Source organism: Sardina pilchardus, chromosome 10 (genome assembly GCF_963854185.1).
Source record: "Sardina pilchardus chromosome 10, fSarPil1.1, whole genome shotgun sequence".
Classification (NCBI taxonomy): domain Eukaryota; kingdom Metazoa; phylum Chordata; class Actinopteri; order Clupeiformes; family Clupeidae; genus Sardina; species Sardina pilchardus.
In genome coordinates, this window is record NC_085003.1 from 24,719,715 (window position 1) to 24,738,078 (window position 18,364).

Genomic DNA, 18,364 nt, shown 5'->3' on the forward strand with positions numbered 1-18,364 from the left:
TGCAGTCTGTACAATAAGGGAACAGAGAGGGTGTGTTGATGTGTCTGACTTGTTGTGTTCCATATTCGATTAGCACAGAATAGAATAAACACCAGCACAGAAAGCATTGCGTTTGGGAGCAAATGTGAATTTAAATCAGACATGAAACACCAGCACAAAGAAAGCATTGTGTTTGGGAGCAAATGTGGATTTAAGTCAGCCAAAAAAATGCATTTGCCTTTCCTCAGTGGTGTTACAGAATGACTTTCAAAAGTTGGAGAAGATGAGAGCTGATCTCAAGAATAAATAAATAAACAGTAGAAATGGAGTAAAGAGATCTCTGTGGGGCTCCTGCAATCAGACAGGAAGTGCCGGCGACAAGAGAGCGAGCGAGGCCGAGGGAGATACACACACGTAGCGCGGAGACGACGGAGATGACTTTGACTTTGAACAGCACCGTCTCGTCTCGCCTCGCCTCGTCTCATCTCGTGAGCTTGTTGTTTGTATCGGTGGCTGGTAAACTGATAGGACTGTTCCCTTTTGAGGGAGTTTAGGACACACAGCAGGCCCTGCTTTGTGAGCTGACAGCCCCCTCATCCCATTGGGTGTTCCACCTGTCAATCAGATGGCTTAGCATCTGGCCAGGCTCCCCTCTCTCCTCTTTCAAAGCCTCGCCAGGACCCACAGAACAAGACTCTCAAGCCTTAACCTTCCCGCTGTGTGTGTGTGTGTGTGTGTGTGTGTGAGAGAGTTTGTGTGTGAGAGTGAGTGTATGTGTGTGTGTGTGTGTGTGTGTGTGTGTGTGTGTGTGTGTGTGTGTGTGCCCGTGTCTGTGTGTACGGTACCTGTGTCTGTTTCTATGTGTGTGTCTGTGTCTGTTTGTGTGTGTGTGTGTGTGTGTGCGTGCGTGCGTGCGTGCGTCTGTTTGTGTGTTGTGTGCCTGAGCACCTCTGAGAGCAAGAGCAGGTCGTCTCACACCCTCACAGACAGAGAGGCTCCAGCAGATGTTGAGGGAGTAGAGGAGGTGTCAGGCTTCATCATAAAGTCCTATATGAGCCAGAGGAGGTGTGCAGAACCACCTCCTCCGGGCCCGAGCGGCTCCACTCCACAGCTGTCTGGGGGGATAAGGGAGGAGGGAAGGGTCACGGACCACCTGAGGAGAGGCAGAGGTGTGGAGCATCCCCCCAGAGCCCTGGGCAGAGGGGCTGTAACATGAACCTGCTCTGGCTGCCTGTGGCCGGCCGTCGGAGTGAAACTGAGAGATGAAGGCAGGAAAGATGTGATGGGATGGAAAGGGATGAGATGGGATGGGAAGGGATGAGATGGGTGCGCTGATGTTGTGTCACTGTGGCTACTGCTGTGCTGGAGAACTTGGAAAGGAGAGCTGTCAGGTTCAGTGAGTGTCCCTTTTCAGGTGCTGTGACAGTTACAGGCAAGCTGCACCAGGCACGCAACTGAGGAGTTCCGTTCACAGAGCCTAAAACAGTTTTAGAAGACTGGTTTATTATATATTATATATATTATAGTATATTTATTTATTTATTTATTTATTAATATGCACGCCGCTATTACGTCTGGTGTAGCCGGTTCTATTGATTAGAGTGGAGGCTAATTGTGTCAGCATACGGTCAATAAACGGAACACCTCAGTTATGTGTCCAGTGTAACTGGCCAGTCACATGACCCAAGACTTACACTAGCTCTTCCGTTAGACCACTGGTCCTGAGTTTCACTCCCTTTCTCTGTGCGTCCGACAGGAAGTGGACATCTACACAGTGAAGCCAGAGGACCTGTCCTTCGCCTCCGCCTTCTGCCTGCAGGTCCAGCGCAACGACTACGTCCACGCGCTCGTCACCTACTTCAACATCGAGTTCACCAAGTGTCACAAGAAAACAGGCTTTTCTACAGGTGAGTGGTGGCTTGATAACCGCTGTTTTAACCCCTCTAAATAGGCAGCCTCTTGCATGGCCGATGGGTTGTGACATGATTCAGATGGGATTCGAGTGAAACAGTCAAACAGGGCTTGAGTCTGTTGATGCACAAGTGCCCTCTAGTGGTAATGGCTCATCATTACACTTTTTGCCTTAATATATTTATTAACTGTTGCCATGTATTTTAATTAGCTGCACTACTGAAGCCCTTCAACTGTTTGAGTCTCCAGGTTTCTAAACCTTAATTAAGTTTTTTTTCCGTTTACCTTAAGTGCATTTATGAAATGCCTACACTCAGACACGCATAATCTTGCACACATTTTAGCCAGACACACAGAACATGCAGTGAGAACAATATTTGCTAAGTGTCCTCACACTAACTCCCAAATATGGGCTCTCAAATGTCAGGTCAGGGAAGGGTCAGTGGCGTTGACCATTCAGCACATGATGGTCCATCAGACTGCACAGTCAACACCTGAGTGGCCTCACCAACAGATGTGACACAGAGGAGATAAACCCTCCTGCTGCATGGTCTGTCCAGTGGTCGTGGGTTATCACCCGTAAACTAGGAGGCCATCTTTCAAAGCAGAGGCTCCCCAGTGGATGGCGTTATCACCCATAAACTAGGAGGCCATCTCTCAGAACAGAGGCAGGCCGTCTCTGAAGTAGGTGCCTATTACAGTCCCACCAGGGTGGCCATCTGAAAGCCAGCATGACTCCTGACCGTTAAAGAATGAACAGGGTGGGTAGTTCATCTGATCAGTACTGAGATGCGGAGGGGCGCCTCTGGCTATCAGCAGTTTGCAGGTGGCAGCAGGCAACAAGCTCACTTAGAATATCTCTCTTTATCGCACTGAGACATGGAGAGAGATGTGCACTGAGCCACTTAAAGTACTTGAAGACATTTTTTTTCTGCCTCTCTTTCACACACACACACACACACACACACACACACACACACACACACACACACACACACACACACACACACACACACACACAGGCTCACTCACAGTAATACACTAATACAGGCGCTAACCTAAGCACATACAGTAGTTACTAAGACTGAGAAGACCCAGTTTGTCTGCTAGTGAACTATTATTATATGTCCAGCTGAACGCAAGAAGTATAATCTTCCATATACATTAAACACCCCAGTTTATCAAGCTACCATGATGACCATTTAATTTGCTGTGTGTGTGTCTGTGTCTGTCCACCCATAGCGCCTGATTCTCCGTACACACACTGGAAGCAGACAGTGTTTTACCTGGAGGAGTACCTCACGGTGAAGAGAGGAGAGGAGATCAAAGGCACCATCGCCATGAAGCCCAATGACAAAAATGTGGTACGTGTGTGTTCTCTCCGACTCAGCACAGCACAGCACAGCTGCATTTTGTGTCCAGTAACTCCATGCTAAAATGTCCCTTACTCCCTACTTAACCCTTATGTTGTCCTTGGGGTCAATTTGACCCCAAGCAGTGTTTAACATCATAAAATATATGGTTCACTTTTTTTGTTTTGCTTCAAGTTTCATGACTTTTCCTCATTTGAAGGGTACAATAGAGTAAACATGAAATTTGCACAAAAATATGTTTCCAATGTCCTGTAAAAAAAATAGTTACGTTGGTGGTATTGGGGTCAATTTGACCCCATTTTTATGAAACATGATGAAAATGAATATTTGACAAATTATGGATATTATTATTGTAATAGTATGAGAACATGTAGTTATTATCATTATTGCATATACAAGTACATATTACATATAAGTTATTTTGGCAGGTCTGAAAAAGTCCAAAAAGTCAGCCTTTGGGCTGTTGACACTGGATTGGCCATATTGCCAGTCAGGGTTCCAGGGTTCATAAAGGGGTGTGGGGGGGTGGGATTGTTTTGTATGGCTTTTGATGGTGGTTATTACACTCTTGTTAAGTACCTACCACAAAAAAAATTGGGTAAAAAAAATAATTTGTATCATTTTTTGAGAGATTTGAGGACAACATGAGGGTTAAGGCCTGTACACACCAAGTATGATTTTTCGGACAAAAAATGCGCACAAAATTACGCAGGCTATTAAACACATGTTTTGTCTGTAACAGTCTTAGTGACCCTTTCAACTACGTAAACACACGTGCCTTACCACAGCATGTCCGGTGATACACAAAACAATACTAACTACTAACTAACTACTAACTAAACACTAATGGTTTTAAAAAAAAGGTTTTATAGAACACTATGCTAAAGTGCAATACATTTGCATTATGTAGAATGTTTACACTGGAAACATTGAACATTGATGTAGAATGTTTACACTGGAAACCCTCTAGGACAGTGGTTCTCTGACCTTATCAACCCCCCCCCCCCACACACACACACACACACATACACACACACACACACACACACATGCTATACTAAGTTAGCCCATAACCAATTACTGTAACATGCTAGGCCTATTTATTTCAGTTACACTATTTTTGCATTGAAAAGGTTTTAAAACCATGAACGTTTTACAAGTTTAAAATAATGACCACTACACAAACTAAGTTCTGACGCTCCCAGCGCCCACCCTAGCTTGTAAGAACGCCCCCCCCCCCCCCCCCCCCCTCCCCCTCCAGCTGTGCTGCCCCTGTTGAGGAACCCTGCTCTAGGAACAGATTGAGGGTCTGTATATATATTTGGCTTCTTTTGTACACTGTAGTGTGTTGGGCCTTGTTTTTTTTCCCCATGGCCTAGCCTGCTGCTTAGATGTAAGTAGAGTAGTTCATCAGGGCAGGGCAGTCCAAGACAGTTCTGCATGTGGCCAGTGATTTAAAAAGATCAAGCTTTCCCAGCATGCCGGCTGAAGGCATATTTTTCTCTGGCTTTTGATTTATTCTCCTCCTGTGGCTTCCCTTGCCATATCATTATGAAGAATGAACATCAGCCGCGCAGACATGGGAATTAATGCCGTAGACAAGGTTTAGAAAATGATACTCTCATGCAGTAGCTCAACTAACTTAGGTGGTGATTACTAATACGTTAGTTGATTCAAATATTCAGGAATTACATCTTTACTGGGCAAGTTCTAATGTTTTCATCTAAAAACACAGAAGGGAGTATTGTTATTTAGAAACAGTCTCCTCCACACTGTGTTTACCATATACATGTAGCGTCTGTGTCCTAGACTTGCCCCTGCACGCTAAACATTAGACATTTGATGGACATGTAGTAGATGATGTCTTTGTTGCATCTATCAGTCCAAGACCAATTCTGGACAACTGCACAATGTGCAAACTAGGTCCGCGATTTGGACGTCTAACCATGACCCCATTTGGATGTCAATAGGTCTAGGAAATGTTTTTTGAACGTTACATAGAGGTCCTGTTGATGTCAGTACTGGACGTCGGGGGAAAAAAAAGACGTCGGCTGACGTTACAATCTGTACCTGTCTGTACCAATCTGGAGCAAAATTGGACGTCCAAAAGACGTGTGTTTGCGCAGTGGGTATGCTTGTGTGGCGTGTACTAACATTTTGTTTCAGTCGGTTGAGATTACCGTCTCAGAAAGAGCAGTACAAACACACAGTGCAGACTCTGCCGAGTGGCTTTGATGAAACTCTGCTCGCGGCTTCAGCTCATCGCCAGAATCCCTTCACCCTCAGAGTCCTCATGCAGGGCCAGCGAGGCAGTCTCTCATCTCTGTGTGCTCTCTTAGCTGTGTGAATTTAGTCAAATATTCTACTCCCCCCCCGTCCTCCCCCCCGTCCTCTCCCCCTCTCTCCCTCTGCAGCGCGATCTGGACTTTTCCTTTGAACTGGATTTCAAGGGCCAGTTGAGTGATGCCGCTATCGCTCATGATTACAAGATGCGCTAAGCGTGACTGTCCAGCAGGGGGAACCAGAGTGCTGTGCAGCCACTCCTCCCCAGGGCCATAGGCCACCGTCCTGGTAACAGGCACCCCAGAAGAAGACCAGAGCAGAGCGGCTGACGAGGCCAGCGGTGGATGTCGATGAGCAACAACAACAACAACAACAACAACAACAACAACAACAGCAACGACAATGACGACAACAACAACAATGAGATAGGACTGGTTGGGATGTATAAAGCCAGCGTTCCACTGCTTCAGCCTGCTATCTACACACACACACACACACACACACACACACACACACACACACACACACACACAAACAAGCACACACACACGCACACACACTCACACACACACACACACACTCGCGTGCACACACACACACACACACCTACACACACTCACACACACGCACACACAAAGTTCCTTTTTCCTGTGGAACACTTTGAATGTAACGCTTCACTTCTTCCCGAATGTCGCCGTCTCCATGAATGTTTTGAGTTTTAGTAAGTGTCCGTGACTGATAGGCTTTGAGCTCGGGAATGTTCCTCCAGAGAGACCAGCAACCAACAAAATGGAGGCTATTGTCTTCGGCCTACCTACAGAGAGGAACTACTGTATGACCTGCTCCGACATCAAAGTGCTACTAGGCATTTCCCCCCCACGGCTTCATTTATTGTTAAGTTCATGTGTGTGGTGCTTTAGATTTCAGGGTAATTTAAGCAGATCTTGCTCAAATCATTTTGGACGGCTTTCACTTTGTGACCTTTTCCAAGTGTAGTGTTTTGATGAGGTTCTTTTCTTAGTCTTTATTCACCGTTTGCTAATTTAGCAGTAAGTTCACTCCGTGTCAGGCTACCAATGTTAAAATGTATGATATTATATTATTAGAATATTATATTATATTATATTATATTATAATAAAATAATATTTTATGACTATATATTTATAATATAATAATAATAGCAAGACGTATTGTGTTCCAACAAGTATAATTGATAAAGTGCTATTTTAGTGGCGTGTAGTTCAGTATTTTGCATTGTGATAAGCAAAGGACTGTGGCAAACAGCATTTAGAACGGCGATCAAAGAGACAGATGCTTCCCTGTGATGTCATAGTTTTTGGAGATGTTTGCATGGGTTCTGTGTTATTGTCAAAGCTATTTGACCTCAAGAATGTGTGTGTGTGTGTGTGTGTGTGTGTGTGTGTGTGTGTGTGTGTGTGTGTGTGTGTGTGTGTGTGTGTGTGTGTGTGTGGTCATTGCTTAGAGTGTATTGCACAGTGTGTCGTAAGGCGTAACACTGAAGGTCTGAGTGAGTTAATCTACAAGAGGTTATATTAGGTTTTATTGTGTGTATGTGTGTGTGTGCATGTGTGTGTGTGTGTGTGTGTCCGTGCTTTTATGGTGTGCTTAGCATGTGTGTTGCTAAGCTCTCCCTGCACTGCGCTTGTGTAAACTCAGTGTAATATTTCAGCTCTTCAGTGTGTGTGTGTCTGTGTCTGTGTCTGTGTCTGTGTGTGTCTGTGTGTGTGCATCTCCTCATACTTCAGCCCATCACACAGAGGCGTCTTTAGAGTGAGTGTGTGTGTGTGTGTGTGTGTGTGTGTGTGTGTGTGTGTGTGTTCGTGGACTGGGCAGACCTTCTGTAATTGTCCAGAGATGTTGATAACCTGAAAACCCCTTCAGTGTTGTGTGTTGTGGTGCACAGTGCATGTTTGTGCATTAAGGGTGGCAGTATAGTAGGTGTTTAATGGAACTTTGTCTTTAGAATGTGTGTGTGACTGTGTGTGTGTGTGTGTGTGTGTGTGTTTGTGTGGTTGTGTGTGTGTGTGTGTGTGTCAAGGGTGGCAGTATAGTAGGTACTTTATGGAACAGTGTCTTTTTACCCTCCTCTCCAACACAGGGCCTCTTCAGACCTTCCAGATTGTGCCTTTTAGTCTATTAGCTAATACCTTATCCATAAAGGCTTGCACAAAGATAGTCCATCTCACACAAATGACCTTCTTAAGTCCTAGTCAGCTCTCCAAAGTCATTAAACCACTATTAAAAAAAAGGCCCATGAAACATAGATGCATCCTCGAACTTGGTCACAAAACAGAAACGAATATTCAGCATTGAAGTGAATTGGATCTCACGTATTGTGACCGTAGAGTTCTACTGTACACACAGAATTCGCCTGAGCCTGGAATGGATCTAGCGCCATCTACTGCTGAGGCATAGACTCACAGGAAGTGCACCAGATCACACCTCCATCTGATCCAGAGAAGGCCTGAGCCGAGCTGGCGAGGGGGGGGTCACGCTGGGGGTCCCCCACGGGTCGCGTGGGGGTCACGCTGCTGAAAGCTGTGCGTTCTGAGATCTGTGTGGCTGGGACATTCTGATCCAGGATCAGGTTTTGATTTGATTTGCAGGCAGTTCATTGTCATGCAATGTCAGTGAAGCCAAGCCAAGCCCAGATCAGCTGTGGAGGTGCAGACAGGTGGAAATCAAAGCAATATGAGTGTTAACACACACACTCGTCCGGACCATCGTCAGCAAGCGGTCTGCCTCACCTGTGGATCTGCGTTGGCGTCCACCGCTGATCGCTCTCTTATGTCCACCTGTGGGTCTGCGTCAGCTGCATACACTAGTGCTCCCGCGCTGATGGCTCTCCTGTGTCCACCTGTGGCTCTGCGTCGGCGTCCACCTCTGATCACTCTCCTGTCCTCACCTGTGCCCTTAACGCAGTCATCGCCAAGGTGACGGCTGGAGAGATGCTCTCCAGCCTCAGGATGACATGTCATGCTTCATGAATACTGCACTGCACACACACTATCTCTCACACACACACACACACACACATAAACACACACACATAGTGACACATGCTGATTGTGTACACACAGACATACACACTCTACCAAAAACATTGTGTTCACTGGCAAGACAGACCCAAGTTTTGTTTGAATAGGCACAGTCTCAACTGTCCTTTAGCGCTGAGGTTTGTTACTGTATTAGTGAAGCATTTTAATGTTTTTAAGAATATTGTTGATTTGTTATTTCACGGTTAAGGTCACTTGCCGCTATCAGGTTGCTTCATCATATCAATTTACATTCTGCCTTTATCGTTAAAAAAGCATTTGAATTTATGAGCGTAAGATTTATTTGAAGAGCATGCCAAATAAATGTTAAGTATGACTGCTTTTAGATTTTGTTGGATTAACGTTATAACTCGTTAGGTTTTCAAGATTGTAAATCACATTTTCCCCTCGTCTTTTGGGGGCGCTTGGGCTTTAAAGGTTGTTGAAATCAATAAAAGATAAGAATGTGTGGCCAAAATGAATATCAAGCATTAAAGTCTGGAAGGCACTGGTGATATATTGTTTAGTTGTTCTTCCTACCCATGTCCACTAGAGGGTGCAAGAGGACTATTTTACTTACCCATCCACTTCACTCTCTCAGTCTGCCTGCTTTTTCATCAAGATACCTGAGGTTACCCAAGTTCATTTCATGGGGTGCCTCTCATGCAGCGTTTATACGTCCTCCCTCGCTCCTCGGGCCTCGATCCTCATTGATCTACATAAAGAAAGATAGAAGAGGGGATAGACTATCCCATTGTTGCCGCCCCATCATTCTTTATGTAGATCAGTGAGGATCGAGGCCCGAGGAGCGAGGGAGGACGTATAAACACTGCATGAGAGGCACCTCTAGTCAATGCAGGCCTGCATTACAGCTCAACATCATGGACGGACAGTGGCGATTCTAGAGTCTGTGGGGGCCCTAAGCAAAAAATCCTAGGGGGCCCTACTTACACAACCCCCCCCCCCCCAAAAAAAAAAAAAAACTTGTTTTTAACATGTTGCTAGCCCTATGCCAAGCATTTATCATTCATTGCAAGTGCCATTCACGCATGCTACATACTGGGTTTTTTTTTTCAGCACAGTCTAGGCTACCCAGATCTGCCACAATATCATGCATAAATACTTGCATTGGTTTATTTTAGATTTTTAAATAATACAAATTCAAAAAGCAGGCTACTATACAAATTTTTACATTTTGACGTGTATCTCACCACAGCAAGCAGCTCGACATGACTTGGTTGTATAGGCCTGACTGCTCTGTAAATGGCAAGAACCATGATGGAGGGATACGGGTAGCAATTTACAGAAATATGTGGTGTGTTAGGCCTACCTTCCAGAAATAAGCTGATCTGACCTGACTTGTTTGCTTTGTAGCACACATGACGTGCACTTGATGATTCTCTATAATATTTATTTTACTGCATTGCAATGAACAAAGTAAAGGCAAAAAAAGTGTTTATTTGTCAAACAAATTTGGATGCAATATGAGTCTTGAATTGGATACCATACAGGAGTTTGCTATAGCCTATAGGATCTCAAAACCGTATGCTATTATGAACGTGCCTTGCCATAGAGAAACACATGATAACGTTGGATTATGAACAGCTATTATCGCACACAAAAACATAGGGTAAGTGGAGCTAAATTTAGTTATTATTTTGCTGTCACTTGGTCTGTTTTATAACTTAAAAGGTTGTATTTGGTATCTGTGTGGATAGCTCTAGCTCTCCTCTTTCATCTGACATGCGTGTCATCTTTCTGATCGCGATTTCACGAGTAAATCAAACGAGAGCTAGTATATGACATTATTATTTGTTTGTCACTTCGTCTGTTTTTATAACACAAAAGGATCGATGTATTTGGTATCAATGGAAAGCTCTGTTTCCCCTCTTTCATCTGATATGCGTAGCATCTCTGTGCGATGCCGAGTTTGCCAGTAATTCAAGCGAGACTGGATGTGCGGGTGTATGCAGAGCAATATAGACTGTAAATATGATATACTTTGATTTAACTTCATGACTTTCATACTTGATCGTACAGACAAGTGCCTAGTCTCGTTGGAAAGCCCCGCTTCTGCTCTTTCGTGCAATACAGGTCTCATCTCGCTGCGACTAATAATTGCGGAGCAATGTAACAGTGAAGAATGGGTGTGTTTTTTTGATGCACTTTGCGCTAGTCGGGCTCAATATGTGTGGATTGTTTGCACTCTTTTGGACACAGATCCACTGTTTATAAGCCGATAGCATACATGTAGGCTACTATTTGTAAGACAGGACAGGACAGGAGCACACAAAATCACGTAACCCACCATTCAATCTCCATTGACGAAATTCTCGCTTGTCGCACCAGTAAACGCTCTGAGGTCTCGGGGCCCCCTAACGGCTCGGGGCTCCAAGCAGTTGCTTGCCATGCCTGTCGGCAAGGTGCGCCCCTGTGGACGGAAGTATCACATGCACTAGTGTAAATATAACAAGGCAGTGTCAATGGAGAGTAGATTATGCACCAAACACGTAAAAAGAAATCTTTAAGGAAGAACGATTTTACCCATTACCTAAACTGATTTTTGGGAAATTCCAATGCAATGATAACCTATGGTGTGACTTTCTAACGTCTATAGCAGATCATCAGAGTTGCAAAAGAGAGGTCATATTGCTATAGGCGACAAGTAAATAGAACTTCTCCGTATGATTCGAGTTCCGCATGTCATCATCCCTGTGTTCCTGAATCCCTTCCTCCACATAAAACCCAACAGCTGCTGGTCATCCTGTTTTCTTTTTTTTTTTTTTTTTTCCCCCAAAACCCAAAACATGTCTTTGTTGTGGACATTGTGTGGGGCCAGCAATACTTCCTGTCTGGAATGCCATTTTATAGCCCATGCCCATGTGTTTATAATGCTGAGGGCCAGAAACACTTCCCCTTCTGTTGAGGAGTCGCACAGTCACACACTGAGAACTTGCACAACACAAGTGTTCATCTACTATTAGGTCTTACCATCAACATCAGAAATGTGATGAAATATAAGCACAAGTATACAACAGGAAGTATTCTGTGGACAGATGTGTCTCGAGGAAGGAACACATGTGAGATGTCACCCCCCAGCAAGTATTGTCAAGGGCAAAGGCTCCTACTCTTGAAATCATATGGGTTTTTTTTTTTTTTTTAATGTCGAAGACCACAAACGCCAAAGATGGCCTAAAATAATTGACAAATATACATAACTGTTGATCTTAAAAGGAAACTCTTTATTTTCATATTTTTCAACAATTAAAACCATACAGTACAATATTATTATTTATTTACATTTCCTACAAATACATTCATGTGCACAGTAATATTACACAAAGTCCATTTACATAAAGTGAGAGATGAGTTTGTTTAACGTGGCCAAAGTGCATATACACTGTGTTCAGTACTCACTGAAAAAAGATAAGTACTCTATAAACCCGACACTACACGGCATAGCTCTGTAAAAAGAAGATTAGCACTCTCTATAAACCCGAAACTACACATGGACACAACTCAAGTCAAAGCAACAAAGATGACTTGACTGACGTACAGTGTGCGGAGTACGCCAACCATTTTTTTTTAACAGTGCACACTACCTTTACACCTCCACACCCGCCACCACCGGGACTGACTGTTGTCAGAAGAAATCTGTCTGAATCTGCAGCGATCTGGGGAGCTAAGGTACAGTACTAGGTGTACATCAGAATACAGAACAAGACACCACTCACTGTGCATGACAGAGTCCATTAAGGAATGCCGCTTAGCTACTGTTACAAAAACAAACAAAAAAACAAACAATTAATAAATAAACAGGCCTTACAGTTCAGGAATTTGTTGCTCTTGGAGCCGGTAATGCAGTCACTACTCTGAAGTCTCACCCGCACCACCACCTCACGATCACATACAGCACATGTACAAACAAGACGTGTTAAGACTTCTTAAAGGTTGTGTGTCCTCCATAAAACCCATCCAAATAATCAAGCGTTTCCCTATGATACTTCATTACCACCCTTACCTAGCAGACTCCACAGAGCTCTACAGGACTTTCTGACTTTAACTTTAACTCTGGTTAGTATACACAACTTTGGAATATTAAATAAAAACTCACCGAAGATTACATTTAATACTTTGACACTTTGGTGCTTGCGTGTTTACAACTTACTGAACACGTTCAACCATATTGTTCCCCCGACACATTGTGAGCACATTGGTTAAGACAAAGGCGACCAAGCTGCGTGACAAGGCTGTGTGTTAAAAGCCCACAGCAATAAATATTCCCAAAAAACGAGTGCAGCGCAACGGTTTTGTCTGCGTGTCTCAAGTCGTGACAAACACATGCAGACAAACACATTTTCCCTCTCTGGGTCTCCCTGGTGCAGAGCGCTCCAGCAAACATCATTAAATCCACATTAGACACCAATTACTCAGACAAGTCTTATTATGAGAGGAGCGTCTCAGCTCTAAAATGTCATTAGGATTAGAGAAATAAGCCCAGAGTGGATCATTTGAGGGGATGAGGTGTTGAATGCCACACGTGTAGCCTTTCTGTCTTTAGCATGTTTGTGCGTGTGTATCGGTGTGTGTGTGTGTGTGTGTGTGTGTGTGTGTGTGTGTGTGTGTCTGTGTGTGTGTGTGTGTGTGTGTGTTAGTGTATCCCTGGGTACTGCTTAGGTGTTAACAGGTTAGGTTTGTTTTTCACACATTTCTAAAACATTTTTTTTTTACATTTTTACATTTATAAACACAAACAAAAAGATAAAACTTGAGAGGCATTTTGGGTTCAATAATTAGCTTTTGTTTGTTTTTGCACACACCCTCTCTCTCTGGGTTGCAGTCATTTGAAAATAATACCTTTCTGATCTGCTCCTGTTAGCTGAACTACTGAACTGCTGCACACTGAGTTCACAGCTACCAACTGCATCCGAGCAAATGCCTATTTGAAATCCAAAAGAAGAGGTCTGTACAGTTTATGACCACATTGAACAATTTAAATGGTGTCCATGAAAATGGGTGCTTAACAGAGAGTATAGCCCCCAAACGTCTGCACAAACATCAAGATCATGTGCCCACAGGTCTCTAGCCTAAACCCCAAACTGATTCTGGAACAGCTTCGGTCACGCCAAACCACCAGATATGGGCCAGGTCCATGTAAAAGCCTGGCGCCTCCTGGCCTGGTTCCTTTCCGCCATACAGTACACAGAACAGCGAAAACTGAGCACAACAGGGACGTTGTACAGTAGTGTGCAGGGCCAGGTGGGCGTGGTGGTTGTGTGAGCGTGCTGGGGTGCTGGGGTGTTTGGGGGGTGCTGGGCTGGACGCCACCTGGTGGAGGACGAGCGCTAGCAGCAGGACCGCTTCTTTTTGGGGCTCCCCTGGAGCTCCACCGTCTTCTCCTTCTCCCGGTCCTCCTGGTCCTTCAGAAGCCTGGCCGAGGGCAACGCACAGTTAAGGACAGCACAGGTCAGTACAGGTCAGTCTCACGCTTTCTGATCTCTTACGTCGCGTTCACACTGTCTACGTCCGTCAACGGATCTCGGAATGCCTGTCTGCCGTATGTATATTTGCATACACGCTATCTGATTGGCTGACGGATTCGTCGCTGCCTGAAAAGTTGAACATTTCTCAACTTTTTTGACGGAGGCAGCGGAGCCGAAGGAACGGACTGACCGCCCCATGCAAAGTCAATGAGATCCGTTGACGGACGTAGACAGTGTGAACGCGGTGTTATGGACAATCGTGAGCGACAAAAAAATCGTATAGTCTGACCAGGCCATTATGAAGCAGTCAACATCCAACACTTAACAGAGGACTTTGCCAAGGTGTTAAATTGAAGCTTTAGATAATGTGTCTTGACTGTCATTTTCACATACTGCTTTGGGTCATCCTACCGTGCTAAGTGGACCATGGCCTCAGTCACGCTGTGTCCAGAGCGAGCACTGCACTCGTAGAAAATGAGCTGCAGCTCCTGGAACAGGAAGAGAAGACGGTCAGTCAGAGTCCAGTGATCACACACACACACACACACACACACACACACACACACACACACGCACTGCACTCGTAGAAAATGAGCTGCAGCTCCTGGAACAGGAAGAGAAGACGGTCAGTCAGAGTCAGTGATGGCCTCAGACAAACACACAAACATCAAAGGAAAAGAAAACAATGCTGCTGTTGGGTTTCATTTGAATGCTGCTTGAATGCATTTGGCCACCTAATGACCAGAGATATGGAGGGAAACAGAAATACGGTTTTAGTGATTCATTGCTCAAACTTTACAGCCTGGCTCCTGGCACTCACTTAGTGGCCATTGGAGTCCTTAATGCACGCACGCACGCACGCACGCACGCACACCCCTTTCTCACCTTGGCTAATGATTCGCCCATGCACTCCTGCACCTCTCTCTTCCCCTCCAGGTCAGTTTTATTGGCCAAGAGCATAATAGGAATGTCCTCACCTGCCCCTTCCTACGGAGACAACAGCAAGACACACACACACACACACACACACACACACACGGTGAGTCGGAGAGATTAAGTGAGGATATTTGTCTTCACTTTGGCAGTTTCAATGCCTGACGTGATAACTCATTACCTTAGCAATGTAGTGCAATTGAATTAGTAAGGAAATAATGACACCAGCATCATTAAAATTATTACACTGGAAAAAAAAAAAACATAACGTCTCCATCCACATGCAGGCCACTGTTTTCATAAAAGTAGTACATCATCTAAAGCCTGAATACAGGGTCATCTACAACTCTGCAAACTCATTCTTTATCAACCCCAAGATTATGCACCATTAATAATGTTCCATTGCGTTTTCTATTGTTGTTGGTTTTTTTTTTTTATTTCTGTTTGTTCATCATACGCCCCGCCAAAAATGTCTCGTCACATGACACACCTGCACACTGGTCAGCCACTGTCGCACTGCAGTGAACGTCTGCTGGGCTGTGATGTCATACATGACCACCACTCCGTCAGCCTTGCGGAAAAACTGCTTGGTGATGCTGCGATACCTGAGGACGGGTGGGAGAGAGTTCAAAGAACAGCCATGAAACAGCTATCTGAATGAAAACATGCAGCTCACAGAACAGTTCTAGATGGAACATCCCTCCGCTTCGCATCGGGCCATTTTACCATCTAGAACGTGCATTAACTTTGTAGAACTGAACGGCGTGTCGTCCATTATCCCTTACATATTTCATTGTTCCTTGTTTTTGTAAATGAAACGCACATTCTAGCTGTAGGCTAAACATGGTGCACAGTGGCTACACGGAAGGTCACAAAGGTACCATGAAGAGAGATGAGAGAGGCTGGTTTAAACAGCTCAGGCTCTGATTTCTAGGCTCTCAAGGTTGATAAATGGGTAAGCGACTCCAAACCCACCTCTCCTGACCCGCTGTGTCCCACATCTGTAGCGCCACCTGGCTGCCATCCACAGTAATGGTCTTCACACTGTAGTCGATACCTACACAATACGTGCGCGCACACACACACACACACACACACACACACACACACACACACACACACACACACACACACACACACACACACACACACACACACACACACACAGGGCAGTAACAGGTCACAAATCTATCACACATACTGTTGCACAGGACTAGACATCTCATCCAGTTTCTAATGAGAACACTGTAATTAGAAACCGCAAAAATGGCAAGACTTAGCTACTGTACTGAATGATAATGAAGGCCATTTATCCATTCTCACAAAGACACTGTTGGAAAAGGTAGTCATGCCATGCAAAGCTAACTCTGAGTTGTTAGGGCAGGGTGAGTTCAAGGTCACTTTATGAAGTTAGGAGAATTCCACCTGGAACTGTCTCAGAGACGATCGTTCACTCTCTGGATCACTGCCTCCTCATTGTGAGGAAAAGGATAAAAAGAAGAGAAATGTAAAATCGTTCCTCAGAGTACCTAACCCACAGAGTTACGGTTCGGTAATGATCCAGTACCTAACCCACAGAGTTACGGTTCGGTAGTGATTGGTGGCTTTTGCTTAATGTCATTACTGCGCAAAATGACCTGCTTTGATCATAAACAACTCAAGCTTAAAGATATCGAGTCTGGTCAGAGAATGGAGACAGTAAGGTCAGTAAGCAGAGCACCCATATCACGCTTTGCTGCCCACGTGCTCCTGGTTTTCACCCAGTCATAACAAAATCGATGTGGCATTCATATCTCCGAAGAACGATCCGGAAGAAGGGCTCTGCGGCGCCAAGATGAAAGAGCTGGCACCATTGATTGATGGTCAGTCGCTGGCTGAGTGAACACACACATGCTGGAGACCAGGCTGTGTGACAGGACCTTTAAAGGCTGTCGGACTTCAGAAGCTGGCAGGGATGAGCATGTGATGATGGGGCTGGCCATTGAGTAGTGGCTATTTTCAGTGAGGCCAGTGGCTCTGCCATTTTGGTTACAAAGGGACCGTTGGCTAATCATGCACAGTAGAACAATACTGCTGAGCTTTATTTTCTTTATAAAGTGCACATGGCCACTCTATACAATCAGAAGCTGGGCATCCATTCAGCTCATTCACACACATATTCTATGCGCATTCATGAAATTCAGCTGAGGAACATGCACACCTGAAATGTCAGGTTGTCAGGGAAACATGCACTATTTGGTAGAGGTGCAACAAATGCAAATACATGTTAATATACTCCATCCATTTTAATTCCATTATACTTGTCTAGAGTTAATCAACCCCTTCTAGAGAATCATATTTTAAATGCATTAGATGACTGAATGGGAAGAAGTGTCAGGACACAAAGTGTGTAATCCATGGAGTGAAACCAGTCTAAAATCAAACTGGTCTTGGTTTAGTTTAAAGTGCATTCAAAGAGATATGCATGTTTATTTTTATTATTAATATTATTATTATATACATACCTTGCACACATTTTATTTGTATACGTCTACTGCCCTATACGGCTTTGTATAGATGTATTTGTATTCGTCTACTATATTGTCATAGTGATGATTTGAGTTTCTGTGTATTTGTGATAATAATAATGCAATAAATCTTTACACTCATACACTCACTCAGACTCACACAACACAGCACACACTGCTCTCCCTTTCACTGCTCAAGGCCAGAGATGCATTCAAATTTGCAAACATTGGTGAATGCTTGCAAATGTTTGCAAAGGTTTGCAAACAGGTTTCTGTTTGGCTTGGAGTTTTTGCAAAGGCGAACTTACACCAGATAATTTATCCCATACCAAACAGATCACGTTTGCCATTAGCAGAGGAGAACTGTCTTTAAATACAGAGCCCATACCAACAGACCTATTGTGAAACTGAAACAACAAATTGTGACTGTATACTGTATGTGATTGTATGTTTAGATAATTACAAAATAGTTTAAATGATCTTGCAATGAGAGGGCTACACACCTGATCAGTACAACAAGTACCATGAAAACATCATGACATTTTAGCTTTTGCAACTGTAGTACTATGTCCAGTAGTTAAGGTTACGTGTGCAATAAGGGTGCTTTTGGGCAGGCCAGAAATGCAGATGGTGGTGGAAGTGTTTGTGATGTTGCAGAAAACTAAACCATTCTATAAACAACTCAGCATTTACAATAAGTGGTGACAAACAGTAGCCCCAGAGGTGGCTTTCCATAGGCTATACATATCAGCATTCAAACTCTCTTACTCACACGCAAACTTTAACCACAAACACACTCCTCGTCTCTTTACAGTCTGCTTTTCCTGTGTCATTCCTC

At 44.3% G+C, this 18,364-nt stretch overlaps 2 protein-coding genes across 4 annotated transcripts in view; one reads left to right on the forward strand and one right to left on the reverse strand.

The window, feature by feature from the left end:
- LOC134094123 (protein arginine N-methyltransferase 8-B) overlaps positions 1–5,895 on the forward strand; it is a 27,158-nt gene extending 21,263 nt beyond the window's left edge. Inside the window, exons 8-10 of the mRNA XM_062547514.1 lie at positions 1,736–1,886; positions 3,133–3,254; positions 5,678–5,895. Coding sequence (XP_062403498.1) covers positions 1,736–1,886; positions 3,133–3,254; positions 5,678–5,761 — 357 coding nt within the window. The 3' untranslated portion in view covers positions 5,762–5,895. The remainder of the gene's footprint in view (positions 1–1,735; positions 1,887–3,132; positions 3,255–5,677) is intronic.
- Positions 5,896–11,822: 5,927 nt separating this feature from the next.
- Positions 11,823–18,364, reverse strand: part of cracr2aa (calcium release activated channel regulator 2Aa) — a 32,277-nt gene continuing 25,735 nt past the window's right edge. For all 3 annotated transcript variants that reach the window (XM_062547991.1, XM_062547990.1, XM_062547992.1), the window contains exons 15-19: positions 15,995–16,076; positions 15,510–15,624; positions 14,972–15,073; positions 14,498–14,574; positions 11,823–14,033 (exon numbers count right to left, since the gene is read on the reverse strand). In XM_062547991.1, the coding sequence (XP_062403975.1) occupies positions 13,949–14,033; positions 14,498–14,574; positions 14,972–15,073; positions 15,510–15,624; positions 15,995–16,076 (461 nt within the window). In that variant the 3' untranslated portion in view covers positions 11,823–13,948. The remainder of the gene's footprint in view (positions 14,034–14,497; positions 14,575–14,971; positions 15,074–15,509; positions 15,625–15,994; positions 16,077–18,364) is intronic.